Genomic DNA, 15,282 nt, shown 5'->3' with positions numbered 1-15,282 from the left:
CTGATCTCGTTATCTTCAGGCTTCTATGCGAGTTAATCTAACACAGATGACAATATTTGACACAGACAATTGTGCCTACAGTCATGTGGAGGATGTTTTATAGAACCCCTTTCTATCAGAACATGGAGGTTTGTCATAATGCAACTCTTTAAAAAGTTTGCTAAATTTTGCCAGAATTGCATTTCAGGGGAATAAAACATAACAATTCTGACAGAGTCAGAACAGTCCATTCTAACGTCATCATTAATTTCTAAAATTTTGAATAAGCCACATTGAATTTGCTTTTTACTGCATTTAATAATATTTTAAGTGCAAATTATTTTAAAAGTCCAAAGCAAAAGAAACATTCGATTTTGTCTGAATGAAAAATTTTAATCAACTTGGAAAAGTCTGTGGTTGTATGGTTTTCCCTCCTAAAGAATTTCAGAATTCTCCCTTCTCGTCCTCATTCAGAATGAAGCAGAATTTCAAATTCTGAATTTTTTTGCAAAATGAACTTCTGTCCTCCCACAGTACTTTCTGCACCTATATGAAGAGGACAAGAAGCTTAATATGTAATTTTTGTGAGCCTTAAGGAGATGGTATGTGTGTTAGTATTTTCAAATCCAGGCTTATACAGCTGCTGTTTGAATATAAATCATAGATGCTTTTGGGTTACACTAACACCCTCTGCAGTTTAGTACAGTTGTTAATTAATACAATACTGTATTAGTTCTTCTTACAGTCTTACTATTAACACCCCATGAAATCCCATTAGCTCTGCATATGGTGCCAGACTCGTTCTGAATGTGGGAAAGAAAGAAATTTACAGTGGTATGAATAATAAAGAGAAGCTTTCAAGTGGTTTCCACTGTGAACATTTTGAAAAAATATTTTCCAGAACGTAATTTGTGGGGCAATCTTTTCACAAAATTTCAATGCAAACATGCATGTATTTATCATTTAAGTTTTCCTCTGGAGTGCGAAAACCTTTACACACCACTATTGTTCTATGGCAGAAACATCATGAAGATAAAATAGTTCCTAAAAATGGAAAATTAACCAGGTTGTCTTATTGTCCAAACTGAGAGAAATGGAAAAAACCAAACAAACAAAAAAAAAGAAACTGCATAGCTGATGCCAACAAATGGATAAAATTTTCCTTACATTTTTTGCTTAAATATTTTAAAGTACAGATAGTGATGACAGTCAAAATTTGGGTTAGATTTTCCAGAAGTTACTTCAATTTCCTGCTTTGGTGATCTGACAGATCCTTCTTAAATTCCAAGAAGATTTAAGTGCTATGGCAAAAACCAGGGTGATTTGTTAACACCTCATACAGAACACTCCAAAATGAATTAGCCACTACAGAAACTTCAGAACCAATTATTTTCTATTATTTGAGTTTTGTCCAGTATTAACTCCTTAATCAAAGAGAGATCTGACAAGGAGCTGTTAGAAAGGCTTTTAAAAATGGACAGAATGATGAAGTAGGCAGAATTTAGAAGCAGACTATTCCCTGAAGCTGGCTCAATTGTAATTCTCTCCTGATCCTTCAGGAGTTGCTGCCCTGGAGTTATAGTAGTAGCACTGCATGGTTAGGAGGATTCTAGTGGATGCTTTTCTCCTTCCCAGTCCTGTGGTTCATCCATAGTCCAGTCTCTGCAGTCTCAGTATGCAATCAGGAATGGCCAGGGCCTTTCTGCATGGCCAACATCCAGACAGGGACACACTGCTCAGGGAATCCCTCCTGCCTCTCCTCTCGTAGGATGGTGAGTCCACTCATTTCAATGAGGCTGTGGAGGATGTTCAGGTCTCGGATCACACTACTATCCAGACAATCCAGGATACAGCCCTCCCTGGCTACATTGTCCTTGAGAATGATAACACCATTATCCTTCAGGCCATTCTGGCACCGGATGAGAAACTCCAGGAGATCTTTATCTGTCAGATATCCTACAGATGAAAAGATGGAAAATAGATCACTATTAACCATTCAAACAGACTCCCCCGTACACATCAGAATGGTGCCTTGATCTGAGACTCCATTCCCTATTTATTGCAGAAGTTCTAGTCCTACCAGATTTAATTATGAAATCTTGGGCAAATCAACAAGATCAACAATTACAAACTCAAATCAATATTTAGGATCCATATTAGCAGTAGCAACAGATGTGGACAGAAGTCAATGGGAATACTGGAGAAAATACTGGGTGCTGAAGGGTTCTTTAATCTGGTGGTTAAAGTCATAATAAGAATCAGTGGCAGGAAGCTGGAGCCAAACGAATTCATACTGGAAATAAGTGACAACTGTTTAACAGTGTAACTAATTACCCATTGGAAACTACCAACAGAAGTGGTGTTTACCACCTCTTGAAGTCCTCAAATCAAGTGTGGTTGAATTTCTCAAGATACGTTTTAATTGAACACAAACTACTGGCTCAGTACAAGGGTAAAGGAATGAATATAACAGCTTGTGACATACAGTAGGTCAAACTAGATAATCTAACAGTCCCTTCTGTCTTTTACTGCTACAAATCTCTGTAACTTTGTGTAACATTATGTATCCATCAAAGGAGTTCTGGATCAAAGATCCAGTGAGGAATGCAAGACCTTCCACACTGCTAAATAAACTCTTTATATTACCCCATACTGTTGTGATTTCTGCATATACCATATACATTTAAAAATAGTACTTTTTTCAATTTGTTACTGACATTGTGTTATTTATCCTTCCTTCTCAAATATCAATACTTCTGTTATGTTGAGATCAATAGTGCAGGGCTCAGAGAAGAGCAAAATGAGAACTCTCACAAGTGAAACATCTAAAATGAATTAACAAGGACAGGTGGTCAGAAACTGAAAGACTTGAAAAAAATAATCGTTTGTGTTTTCTAGTAAAAATATTTAGTTTTCTTGATGGAAGATTTAAACTTTTATAAATGGAAGTTGTCATTTCAAAACCGCATTCTGACATAGCATGTCAGGTTTCTTTAACCACCCCCCAAAAAAAAAGAAAAAGAAAAAACCCCCAAAGCCTAAAGCTGAATACCTATCAAGTTGAAGGAAAATGGTAATTTCTGTATGAAATGTAAACTCGCATTTTTATTTTTTCATAAAATAATAGCCTGGGCACATATACTTAAGCATACATAAGGCAAGTCAAGATTGCATTGGCAAGACTCATTGAAGCTTCTGAAAACCTAATTTGGAACTTAATGTTCTCGTATATTAGCTTTTAGCCTTCTTTCCTAAGAAAATGAGATCTTCGTGGTGTTGCCCTCTACCAGACAGTCCTACCCTCACTCCACCAAAAAGCACTGAGCTTCTTGGTGTATTTCAGCCAAATTCAAGATTGGGATAGAAGTTTGATAATACTTAAGATCTCTACATAATTCATTGAAACTGATGGAGGAAGGAGATTCTGTGTCTGTGCTAAAGAGAAGGCATATGCTCCCTTCATTAGCAGCCACATAGCTGATCAGCACAGCCTCAGACAAGTCTTAGTTCATTCAGTTTCATGTTGACTCAGATTTGCTCAAAAGATGAGGCAGGAGCTACATTTACTTCAATGACTGGTTATTCAAGAAAAGCAAAAATACAAAGGAAAATTATACTGTTCTGAAGCAATTTGCTTGTAGAGCTATAAAGACCTGTTCTAAGAAGCTCAAGTTTCATTACTTTTTAAGACTATGTATAGAGGACAAGTAAGTGCTCCTGAATAAAACCATCTTCTGTGCTAATCTCTCTACCTTTATCTTTCTTTTTGCCTAGCAAGAAACTATTATCTCCAGCGTTTTGGAGAGAAGGAATTGTTCAGGCCTCCTCTTGTGCTTTAGAATAATGACTTCTGCCAGCTGAAACTGCACCATGGACACTTAGGTTCACAGACCAGGAGAAAACCTTCTTTCTGGAAGGACAGTTAGGCACTGCAGCAGGTTTTTTAGAAAACACTAAGTACCTTTTTTTCTTTTTTTTGTGATGAACATAGCCCACATTATCTGACTGCCAGTTTGCGGCTCTTAATGCTGCAGGGCATTCACTGGGGTGGCTGCAGGAGAAGAAGCAGATATTTCTTACATGAGAGGGTATGGTAGGACATAGCTAAGTGAACCTGTTTGATAAGCATCACTGCATGTATAAGATACGATCTGGTTTATAGGTATTGGTGATTTCGCTATGGTTTTTTTTCAGATTGTTTCCTGAAATACCCCCAAGTCTGGATAATCATCAGATTCAGAAATCCCTGCCCACAAATGAGGCCAACCCCGTGTATCTGTCTGCAGCACTGGCAGCTAAGAAGGAGGGTTCCTGCTCAATAAAACCCATATATAAGGCCTTCTCCTCAGGTGCATCTTAGTATGCAAGCTACTCTCCAAGAACATGTACCTTCCTCCAGTACGTGACCTGAAAAAAAACAGCTTGATTTGTACCCACTGTGCATGTGGCTAGGGAGAACTCTCAGAAGTCTTTTGTGAGATTTTAGGAAGCAGTCCCAAAGATTTGAGAACATCCTTTTACAGCTGCACCATTCTTTTAACAAACTTTATCACAGGCTGTATAGTTCTGTGAGATGCTGGGCTGGATGAATCATGCTGAACTAACCTGAAACCCACTGAATCCAGATGACATCATATCTCTGTTGGGCTGGAGTGAATTCCTGGAGGCTTTTGCAATAATACATCTCTACTCTGTCCTCCTTGCCCTGCAGGTAGTTTGGAACCTCAGCCAGGAAATTCTCCATCATATCCACCAGTTCCACGCTCTTGAAAACTGGTAACAGGACATGCTTGCTGATACGACCTATCCCAGAGCCGCAGTCCAGGGCGCGGTTGGTGCCAGCTTTCCCCACCCCCTGTGGGATACAAGAAGATAATTTGAAATGTGAAAAATACCACCTGAAAGATCATAGCAACTGTGTTACCCGCTATGGCCTTTAGTCCACCAAGCCTAGTGTCTCGTCTCCGTATTTGTGCAGAGCTGTTGCAAGATTGATAAGAACCTGGGTACCTCTGTGTGAGCCAACCTGGGCTGCTATGTTCCCAGGCTGCTGTTGATGGGACTTCCTCAATGCAGCCCTGCATTTATTGCTGTACAGTAAGTTTTTGCTTGGTATAAGAAGAGACATAATCTTTCACAAGCTCCTAGCTTTCTCAGAAGGTCTGCTGGTCTTTGTTAAGTCCTTGCCACTTCATCTGTCAAATATTCATACCTCACAACCAACTTACATGGCTAGATAAGCCGCACTCTAAGCCCTGTAAAGGCCTAACAAAAAAGTAAGCATATACCAAATACTGCATGCAAGAAGGAACTTCTGCAGCACAGAACTCCCAAAGTGCTCATGGACATCTCCGCAGATACACAGCATCCTTGGGATCAGAGTGTGGTTTTCAAAACAAGCTGTGTTTGAATGTAGCTCTTGGATTTGTAGGTAACTTATGCCAACTCAAAAAGTTTGGACTGGAGCATATACAGAATTTCTTTTTTAGGCATAGAGACAAGGAAGATGATTGAGTAGATTTTGCTTAACTGTTCTTTTTTTCTTCATAAATATCATTCTGGACAGAGACATGAAAAAATGTGGCACAAAGGCTATGTCTATGAGAAAATAATGAGTCACTGTTAAAGGAGCTTTATAATGAAAGCTGTATTTCACCCCTAAAGCTTCCATTCTAGCTATAAAAAGGCTCTAAAGGGCCTGCTGCTGTTCTGTAAAAAAGAAATTGTACGTCTGTACATGCACTGAGTGTGGGATTGGAGCTCCCCTGGCCAACGTTATCTGTTAAAGAAATATATTAAAAGCAAATGTAAACACCTTTTCCCTGTCCTCTGGAACTGAGTGTTGAAGTGAAAGCTACGGGCCAAAGTCCCTGCTGCAGCTTCACTGCTCTTAAAAGAAATAAGGCCAGGAAGAGTCTTGCTCTTCCTGCTTATTGGGAGACACCCTCTGTAATGACCAAGCATAAATCACATAAGTCACTGCTTTTTTGGCCTTGCTTCAGTGGGTAATTCAGTAGATTATTAAGGTCAAAGGACAGTGCTGTCAATGACATGACTATGAATAGCCCAGCTGAGCATCTGGTTACATAGAGTAACTGTAGAAAGAGCACAAGGACCTCAAAGGCTCTCACCAGTTTCCAGTGCTGCTGGTCCCAATTTGTATACCTAGGAAGATTAATCTCCCAATATGTGCAAGAGTCCACAAGCCTTCAACCCTATTGGACTCTGGAGACTACCTGTTTGTAGTTAGCCAGAAAATGTAAGCCATTCTTCATTCACAGGCTGCACGTAGGACCATGTGGCTTTTACTGAGGACCAGGCTAAGCTGTAATAAGGAGTTCATGAAAGGAGAAGGAACTGTGTCTTGATCTTTATAAGGTGGATTTCCATATTGTTTGCTGGCAGATACATACAGGCCTACATTGCTGTGATTAAGTAAAAATCTTTGAGAAAGCTGGTGAGAAAACCAGGATGATTTACCAAAACAACCAACAGAATTTGACATTTGTGTTACAGAGAACCTACAGTCACAGTACCTCACTCGAAACAGGGAATTCATCTCCCATGATGTGTCATGGGAAGGACCTCTGATGACACATCTCCATTTGCCATTGAGAAGAAGGAAAGGGAACCATCATGGGAGATGAAGCTTGATCTCACAATTCGCTGAAAGGGAGCAAGAGCATCAGGCAGTCAGTTGAGAAGCCCTGTGAAGCACTACGGCTCCATTTGTAATGAAAATGTTGACATAATTCCATGTTCAGTTAATATATTTTCAGTTTGGAAGTGCTCAGAGCTTTGACAGGGTATTAACATTTTCTTTGGAAGGCAATCATTTTCCCAAAAGCCTAATTGAGTTGAAAATCAGACTCCTTATTTAAAAAAATAGTATAAGTGAAAATTTTAAGCCAGAACAAGCTTCAAAATTTAAGGCTGACTGCTCCTCCGATTACCTGCTTCCCATTACTCAGAATCATTATCATTTAGGACACATACCCACTCAAAAATTCTTCTGTAAAGCTAAATAGGGCACTCACAAATTTCCTTAGGGATAAAAGAGCTGTGGAATATGTTCCTGATGCTACTTCAGGCCTTGGAAGGGCAGGGAGGCAGTGTAGATATGTAGGATAAAAAACCCCCAGAGTTCAGAAATAAGATAAAAATCACACTGGTTTTCTTTCTAAATTAAAAAAAAATAAAAAAATCAGGTTTTCAACAACATCTCTTCCATCCCCTTGATCAAACAGGAGAAAAATCACTTTCAAGAAGCTTTTGATTCAGCAAGTAACCAATCACACAGGTGAACTGAGGGCAAGAAAGGGAGAAAGGGTTTAGGGGAGAAAGGGTTTAGGGCAGTAAGGGAGCTGTAAAGTTAATATAATCTCCATCTGTATTATTTCACACACCTATAGCTCACAACTATTCCTGAATGAATGGTTTCTTTGTTTTCTTTATTTCCTTTTTTTACATATTACCTCTGGATTAGGCACTTAAAAACACAGTGTCTATGTGGACATCAAGGCTTTAACTGGCATTAATACATTGCCGTAAATATGCAGTGATATAGTTCTGCTGATAACTCTTCGAGTATGACTGTACCTAAGACAGCCTATAGCTTGTCTGTACAGCACTGTTGGCTCAAGTAATGTTGCTCTTGGTTTCAGTTCTGCCCACACACACATAAAACCTCTTAACTTGAGCACAGTGGCACTTTTAGCTCAGTTTGACTCACCTGGGAAGGAGACAGGCTAAAATATAAGTGAAGTCCTTAGTCCTTTCTGTAATTCCTTCCATGTGCCCAGGCAACATAAATTCTCCAATGGTAAAGAAATCTGTAGCTCAGTTTACAGTGGTGCTAAGAATCGTGCTAAGAAATGCCATACATGAAGGTATGCAACATCAGTCATGTAAGGGAAATGTCACTGTGTGGCATTTCCACACCAGCCAAACTAACTCAAGAGGGGTAATTTGAGTGGAACTGGGCAACCGTTGTTTAAGGAGCACTATTTTTGCCAGAAAATAAAGTTTTGGAAGAATAAAACTCTCTGTGAAATTGATATTTCAAATCTAGAGAATAGTTATAGCCAAAAAACATGGGAAAGAATGTTGAAAATGTCAAGATACTTCTTCTTCACAACTTTCAAGGAAAAAAAACCCCAACTTGTCAACTTTTCATTTCTAAACAGCATTTTTCATTTTGGAACTGACTTGAACTCTTGAAAACAAAGGGAAAATTTTTTCAGAGGATAAAACAATAAAAAAAATTAAGTGAAATATGTTCAGTTGATCTGAAACTAATTTTCCTATTTTCTGATTTTGTTAAACTTCTCCTTAAAAAAGAAAGTATAGTTTATATTAGGGTGGAGCACATTGCTTTTTTCTATATCTTCATCACCTTATTAGAAAAATAAAATATTCAGAGCCATAAACTTGGGAAGACATAACTCAAATTAGCCTTACGGTAAAGTCACTACTACAGAAAGCCAGTAAATATCTGTATCTGGTTGAGTAGGATTCAAATTGCAGCAGTAAGGAAGGAAAATAAACCATAAGTAACATAACCAATAGAATGTATCTCAAGAGAGGACAGGTTTTAACAAACTAAATCAGAATTAGCAAAATGTGCAGAATCCTTTCTGTTCCTTTTTTCTTTTTCTTGTTTGATCTTGGCCATTCAGAGTATCCTTTCTATCCCTGGCTAATAATAGGAATTGGAACTCTGCTCTGGAGTATTTTGTATCTGTCATCACACCTGATGCATTGGGTATGATTTCTCTTTGGCATGTGAAACTCTGCTACAGACTGTAGTTCTTTCCTTTTTGGGTCTTGGAGATGAGAAAGCATAACAGTGTGATATAAACCTGCCGTTCAGGAAACTGAATCTCTACGATGTCTAGGAAGCATGAAATCTTTCCCTGAGTACACGCTTATGCACCACTTGAATTCCACGAATGTCCTTAAAACAAGACTTAATTAAAATTTAAGGAATGTGCCTGGAGCTGGCTCTAGGCTCATTTTTTCTGAAAATGCCATTTTACCATCAGGTTCAGCTGCCTTGCTGAACTTCCTTTGTGTTTTCTTACTTTGTGTTTGTAGAAAGCCTGATATAGTGAAGCTTTGAAATGTTGTGAAGCCTTTTTGCATTAGCATTAATACAAATGACTGTTAATAAAAAAATGTGGCTGTTAACTTCTGTTTCGCTGGCTCACTGCCCCAAAAGCCTCCCTCTATTAGGTACAGCAAACTTTGCCATCACTTGTCCTTCACTGCTCTACAGGATTTCTATGTGTTGTTAAGCCACACTCATTTTCCCTCCCAAACCATTTAAATTGTGCCCTTTTTTATACACAATATCTAATTAACTTATTGAACTTTTTTCCACAGTAGATCATTAGGACTAAAAAAAGGTCATCTGGCTATCCCAAATTTGTACATTTGAGCAGAAAATGAAAGATCTATGGTAGCATTATATAGAACTAGTAATTTTGTAACCAGGAGAACTTAAGAAATTTGTTTTCCTGTAGCTTTGTGGATTCTTTAGCATCTAATACTGTTGTTGTGCTAATTTAGTGGGCTTTTCCACTGGGTTGAGGGAAGGGCAGTCAGAAACCCATCAGTCCACACTTTTAAAGATTTGCAGATTCCCAAAGACACATTTAGGCATCAACAAGATTTTCAGAAACCTAAGTGCCAAAGTGATATTGCTTTGTAGGTGCTTTTAAAATCCTACTTGGCATCTCTTTGCATCTCAGGTCAAAGCAGACCTTTGAAGATGTTTACAGACTTTTAGCAATCTGCCTGCAAAGGTCCCCAGTGACACTGGAATGTTCAAGAAAAAAATATTCTTCCTAATGGGTAGCTTACTCTATATACTCCTAATGTTTGGGGAGGGGGCAGGGGAAGAGCTGTGTTTCGTTGCAGCATTCTCAGAAATATCTATAAATAGGCAAAACAGAAACTTGGCATTTAGTCCCAGCTACTTTCCCAAATGGACTCCAGGAATTTGCACAGACAAATCTCCCACTGAAGCCAGCAAGGATTTTATCATGAAAGGTCCCAGTCCTGCACTGAGAATTAACCTCCCCCAAACACAGCTATAAAAACTCCTTGCACAATCCTCTTTGCAGCTTTGGAGCATAAGAAAAGGATGCGAACCAGGTAAATACTGACATAAGGCCAGGCAAAATGTGTACTCATGATAATGCATGACCTGGCAGAATACACTACTAGACCCAATGACAGTTATGACCTGTGACTACATATCAAATATGACATATGGTGCCATTTAAAATACATGTGACTGGGCACAGTGTGTGTCATATATGACACATCACCACTGTTTCTTGCAGAAGATGGGATTAAATGACTCACCCCAACAAACCTCCTGAGAAACTCCCTGGAGGATTCAATGTCTGTATTGGAGAGCTCAATGTAGTCTCCCATCATGCCCTCTTCTGTGGCTGGCACCTCCCGGTAGAAGTGTTTGGCCCTGGCGTAGAACTGCATCTCCCCATTGATAACTTGACTTGTCAAAGCGTAAAGTTTCACTGCAAGCAGATAAATCACTATTTTATTGTTAATGACATATTTCTGGTTTAGTTTATTGCTCTGAAGGCAGGATGGTGAAGATCTATAAACTGAAGTTGAGCCTGCAAATCACCAAACCTCTGTTTCTAAAGCAAAGGTGGAAGGAAGGTGTTGGATTTAATCCTGCAAGACCTTGAAGGGATACAGACCCCCTTGGGCAAATTCAGTGCCTCCCCAGCTCAGACATTGTTTTTGCCATCACATTATGTTTTCATGTCAGTGAAAAATCATTTCAAGTTTGAAGTGAACATGCACGCCAAAGAGAGCAAGGGGGTTGATTTGCTCCCAGAAAAACTGTGGGCAGCATTTATTTCTATGCAGGGTCATCACTTCCACTATCACAAACCTAACTGTTCTGCAGATTTCCACATATGCTTTCTACCCATTGACAGTTGCACGGAGAGTGCACCAAGAAGAGAGTGGATAAATGAGGCACTTGTTCTGGTTTATCTTTAGTGATGCTGTACAATCTGTGGCACTGCAAGTAAGATGAACCAAAGAGCAGATGGTAGGCTCAGGCCTAAATGAATATACAGGGGGGAAGACAATTTAGAAGAGACAGTCTGAAATTTTCATCTGTCACAGATCAAGGAGCGAGATAATCAGTGAGTGATATACTGGAAAGTTCCTGTGTGCTGGAGGCTTGGATGTTTCTTTTAATTGCTTGGCTATTTTGCTGATAATATACAGTAATCTTAAGTTTGAAGCTGTTTTAATAAAACCTGTGAGATTTGCTGGGTGAAGGGCTATTTTCCCCTATTCTTTAAAAAACTGAGGTCTATCCTCCGCATCCTGAGTTCTTCTATACTCAATGTGCACCAGCATATCAAAAGCAGTTATGTTTTGAAGCCCAGAAGTTTGGATTGAGGCAGGCCATAAACAGTTTGCTTGGAAACCAGCACCTCTGACTGTCTCATGTGTGCATACAAGTGTCCAGGGATTTTCCTGTGTGTATGACAGACCTTCCAACAAAAACACAACTACAAGCCTGTCTGTGAAAGCTAACCAATAAGGAGGGATGAAGTCACACTGGGAACAAGTCTTTGCGAGCACCACCTTGCAGTGTAAGACCAGCTCTGCTGCAGATTCCCAGCATGCTCCAGGAACTGGAAATCATCCAGCAGCAAACACCTTTTGGGTTAATAACAACAGAACGGGAGAGCTCCCTGCCAGCTGCCTACACAGAAGGACCAGGGAGCAATGCTTTGTCACTGCATCTTTAAACTTCCACGGGAGCACTGCCGGTCACTGCTGGGAAGGGTCTGAACAGGCCAGGCCTTGCTTACACCAGCTGGGGAACAGGAATTATGCCCTCCATGCAGAAGACGAGAGCTAGGCCAGAGGCTCTGAATATAAGCCTGGAATGTATTTATTGAGGGCAAGCAAGCTCAGCAGGGAATGATAAGTGTGTGCCTGCCCATCCTCAGCAGGAGAATGACATTTTGGAGGCAAATGAGGGGGGGACAAAGGAAGTAGGATGGGGAATAATTACCACCAAGGACCACTCCGAACAGAATAGTGCTATTGGGTTACACATAAGCAGCATGCCCGGCATATCCTTCATCCAACAAAAGCAGCATTACCAGCCCCTCTTGTCATCACCTGCTTAAGTCAACTGCCGAACGGATACTATTAAAGCTTTAATCCATTACACATTTATGTTATGCCTGAGAAATTTATACCACAAGAAGCACTGAGCCCAGCAAGGGTCAAACCTGGGAGTTTTACACACTCCACTGATTATATTCACATACTCAGAAGAAACCATTTAGCTGAAGAAATTAATACAAAGGGGGCAGCCGCCAATCCCCAGCACAACTTGGCCAGGGTGGCTCCCAGAGCCTGGGAAAAAGACTCCATCGGTGGCTGTGATTCTTCCAGTAAATGACCTCCATCTTCCCCCTGGGAGTGGCACCATCTTGTTTTCTCTGTGTCTCTTTTTTTCTCCATTTCATATGCCAGCCTGCCTGGTGAACAGAACTGAATCCCTGCATGTGAGCTTTGCAAGATCTTCCATATAAGAGTCCAGTGATGATTTCTAGGGCTTGTTTAATGGACCTAACAAGGACCAGTGATTTATCCCATTTTGCTAGATTGAAGTGAAAGGCATTTACAGGCTGTCTGCACACTAGGACAGAGTGCTGCAGGCAGCTGGCAGCATGAACAACAAATATTCAGAGTCCTTCTACTCAAAACATAAGCTTGACCCAAGGCAACACATGGGGACGATATGCTGTTCAGGATATCAGATCTGTAGTGTGCACGCTCAGATTTCTCACTCAGAAGCAGTATGAGGCTTGCAGAATGCCTGCAGGACTTGCATGCATACACCAGCTGACTGTGGCTCCTCCCGGCCCAGCTGGGGCCCCAGAGCCCTGCCTTACGTGCTGGCATCCGAAACCAGCTCTGGGCTTTGCATCCATAGGGTCTTCTCTATGCACTGAAGTTTGCAAAGATCTTCTTATGCAAGTCTCCCACTTGAGGGCATGCAAGGATACAGGCTAACTTAAAGGGTGGCACTGTACCCAAAGTCTTCTCCTGCGGACCCACAGTCTCACTCATGCAGTGCTAGATCACTGTAGAGATGATTTCCACCTCTTGCTCCCTCAGTATTACTCCTCCTTCTCATGAATTTGCAACGCTGCCAACTCTCCCGATGCGCAACCCAATTTTCCAGACACAGCCAATCAACCTCACCTCTGATCTGCCTCACAGCTGTGCCTGGCATGCAGGCTCCAGCAGCAGGACCAGAGGGAGAAGGAGGTTTGCCAGGTTGCAGGAATCCACCCTGAAAGAGAAGTGCAAGGAGGCACACACGTCCTTGGTGGCAGTTAGTGTTGCAGCTCTGCTCCAGCACACCTCCCCCTCATCACAGGACCTGTCTAGCCAGAGGCATCTCCCTTTCCATGACCCATGTGGGACTACCTTGTGCATTAGGAAATGAAATACTTGTGAGGTCTGTTATGGATACACAGCCTGATTTCAATGAACTTTGTAAAGTAGGGCATAGGCAGAATAGGATGATGGAGGCTGCAACTCTCCCAGACATTGGCGGGGGGCAGCTGTCTTTCACAGACAAGGTTTTCAGTGTTAAGGCAGGTAAATTGTAAGGTTTAAGGTTAGAAATGTGTTTCTAGTAAAGTAAGAAGATGCTTTTTTCATGGCACACTTTGTGTCTCAGCTGAATCTGCTGGCAAGTCCCCCAAGTGGAAATAGTTAAGACAAACCCACTGCAAAAGCAAGCTGAGAACTAAACCGGCTCCCTAAAGGTCACCCCAGTCATGAGACATTAATTTTCAGTTGCTGCAAACACAGTCTGGATGCAGAGTGGTGATCTACAGCTGAATGCCAAGTCCCGGACTAAACAGAGAGTATCTACCTAACCCCTTTTGCCCTGCAAAGTCCAGAACATTACCTCTAATATTATCTTATGGATCAGTTCAAAATTTTGTTTCCCAATGTATCTGATCTAAACCTCCAGAGAAATGGACCACTTAATACGTAAGACCAGGTGCAATCCCAATCTGCAGTAGACCGCCTTGCAGTTCTTGGTTGCAGAGTTTACTCAGCTAAATTTCCCTAGCAGAAGTAAATGTTGCAAGTAATTTTTTTGAAGTTTTTATTTGTGAACCTTGTTTTGTGGCTCCAACTGCTTTCTGCAAGATATTGAACTAATTCCAGTTTGGCTGAGTATTCCCTTTTAAATGTAACATCTGCTTTGTGCATCAGTTGAAATATACTTATCTGGGTGCAGTGTAGAATTCACCTCTCTACTGTGGTCCAAGAGCCATTTAAAATCTGTTTTATAGAGGATGAACATCAGCCCACCCCCAAAGCAGATTTTACTTACAGGCACGTGCCTCACACACGGGAATATTTTTCTCTATGGGCCTATCATCTAAGTTTTCCACTTCAGATCTCACCCCACTGGCGCTGAGTCCCACAGCCCATGTAAACACATGCATAATTCCCAGCATCTGAGTAGCTCCATTAAAGTCCACTCGGCTTAAGGGCATTCACACACATTTAAGTACATTGTTGGATGAGGGCCTAAAGTTACTCATGTCTCTTATTTATAAATGTTACCCTGGTCTGTAAAAGTGACATGTTTCTCTTAACAGGCTGTGATACCAGATATGCTCAGCTCATAAGTAAACATGCCTAAAAGTGCTCCACCACCGAACCTAGCAATGGAGTTGGGGGAGCACGGAGTTAGCATAACTTGAAGCAAGCTTTCTAACTTGCTGACCCTGGGAAGCACTGCAAGTTTCAATGTGAGGCTTGATTTCAGTGTTATTATTCATGTTTAGGGTTAAGCGCATGCTTAACTACCCTGCTAGGTCACAGTCTTAGTGTTGCTTTAGTCGTTTAATACTGTTTACATAAAGGTATCTGGATCTAGTCTTGAAGCTTGAAGTTCATTTCTGCTCAGTTCCACTCTGAACTGAAATGGAAAATGTCATTCTGCAGACATGTTCAGACCCGCCACATTCTATCCTCTCCATCACAGAGAGCACTGGATCACAGGATAATCCAGGTTGGAAGGGACCTAAGGAGGTCCCTAGTCCAAACTTCTGCTCAAAGCAGGGACAGACATGAGGTCAGATGAGGTTCATCAGGACTTTATTCAGCTAGGTTTTGAAAGCCCCCAGTGATGGAGAATTGTATGACCTCCCTGGGCAACTTGTTCCAATGCCTGACTGTCCTTACGAGGAA

At 40.9% G+C, this 15,282-nt stretch overlaps 1 protein-coding gene across 3 annotated transcripts in view; it reads right to left on the bottom strand.

Annotated features, from left to right (window-relative positions):
• Window positions 1-279: 279 nt before the first annotated feature.
• Window positions 280-15,282, bottom strand: part of NTMT2 (N-terminal Xaa-Pro-Lys N-methyltransferase 2) — a 32,101-nt gene continuing 17,098 nt past the window's right edge. For 2 of the 3 annotated variants that reach the window (XM_049809335.1, XM_049809334.1), the window contains exons 3-5: window positions 10,351-10,526; window positions 4,585-4,834; window positions 280-1,935 (exon numbers count right to left, since the gene is read on the bottom strand). In XM_049809335.1, coding sequence (XP_049665292.1) covers window positions 1,661-1,935; window positions 4,585-4,834; window positions 10,351-10,526 — 701 coding nt within the window. In that variant the 3' untranslated portion in view covers window positions 280-1,660. The remainder of the gene's footprint in view (window positions 1,936-4,584; window positions 4,835-10,350; window positions 10,527-15,282) is intronic. The other variant, XM_049809336.1, reaches the window with a different exon arrangement.

The sequence above is a fragment of the Accipiter gentilis genome, chromosome 8 (assembly GCF_929443795.1).
Source record: "Accipiter gentilis chromosome 8, bAccGen1.1, whole genome shotgun sequence".
Classification (NCBI taxonomy): Eukaryota; Metazoa; Chordata; class Aves; order Accipitriformes; family Accipitridae; genus Astur; species Astur gentilis.
The sequence above is the reverse complement of the archived record's forward strand: the minus strand, read 5'-3'. Positions and strand labels throughout refer to the sequence as shown.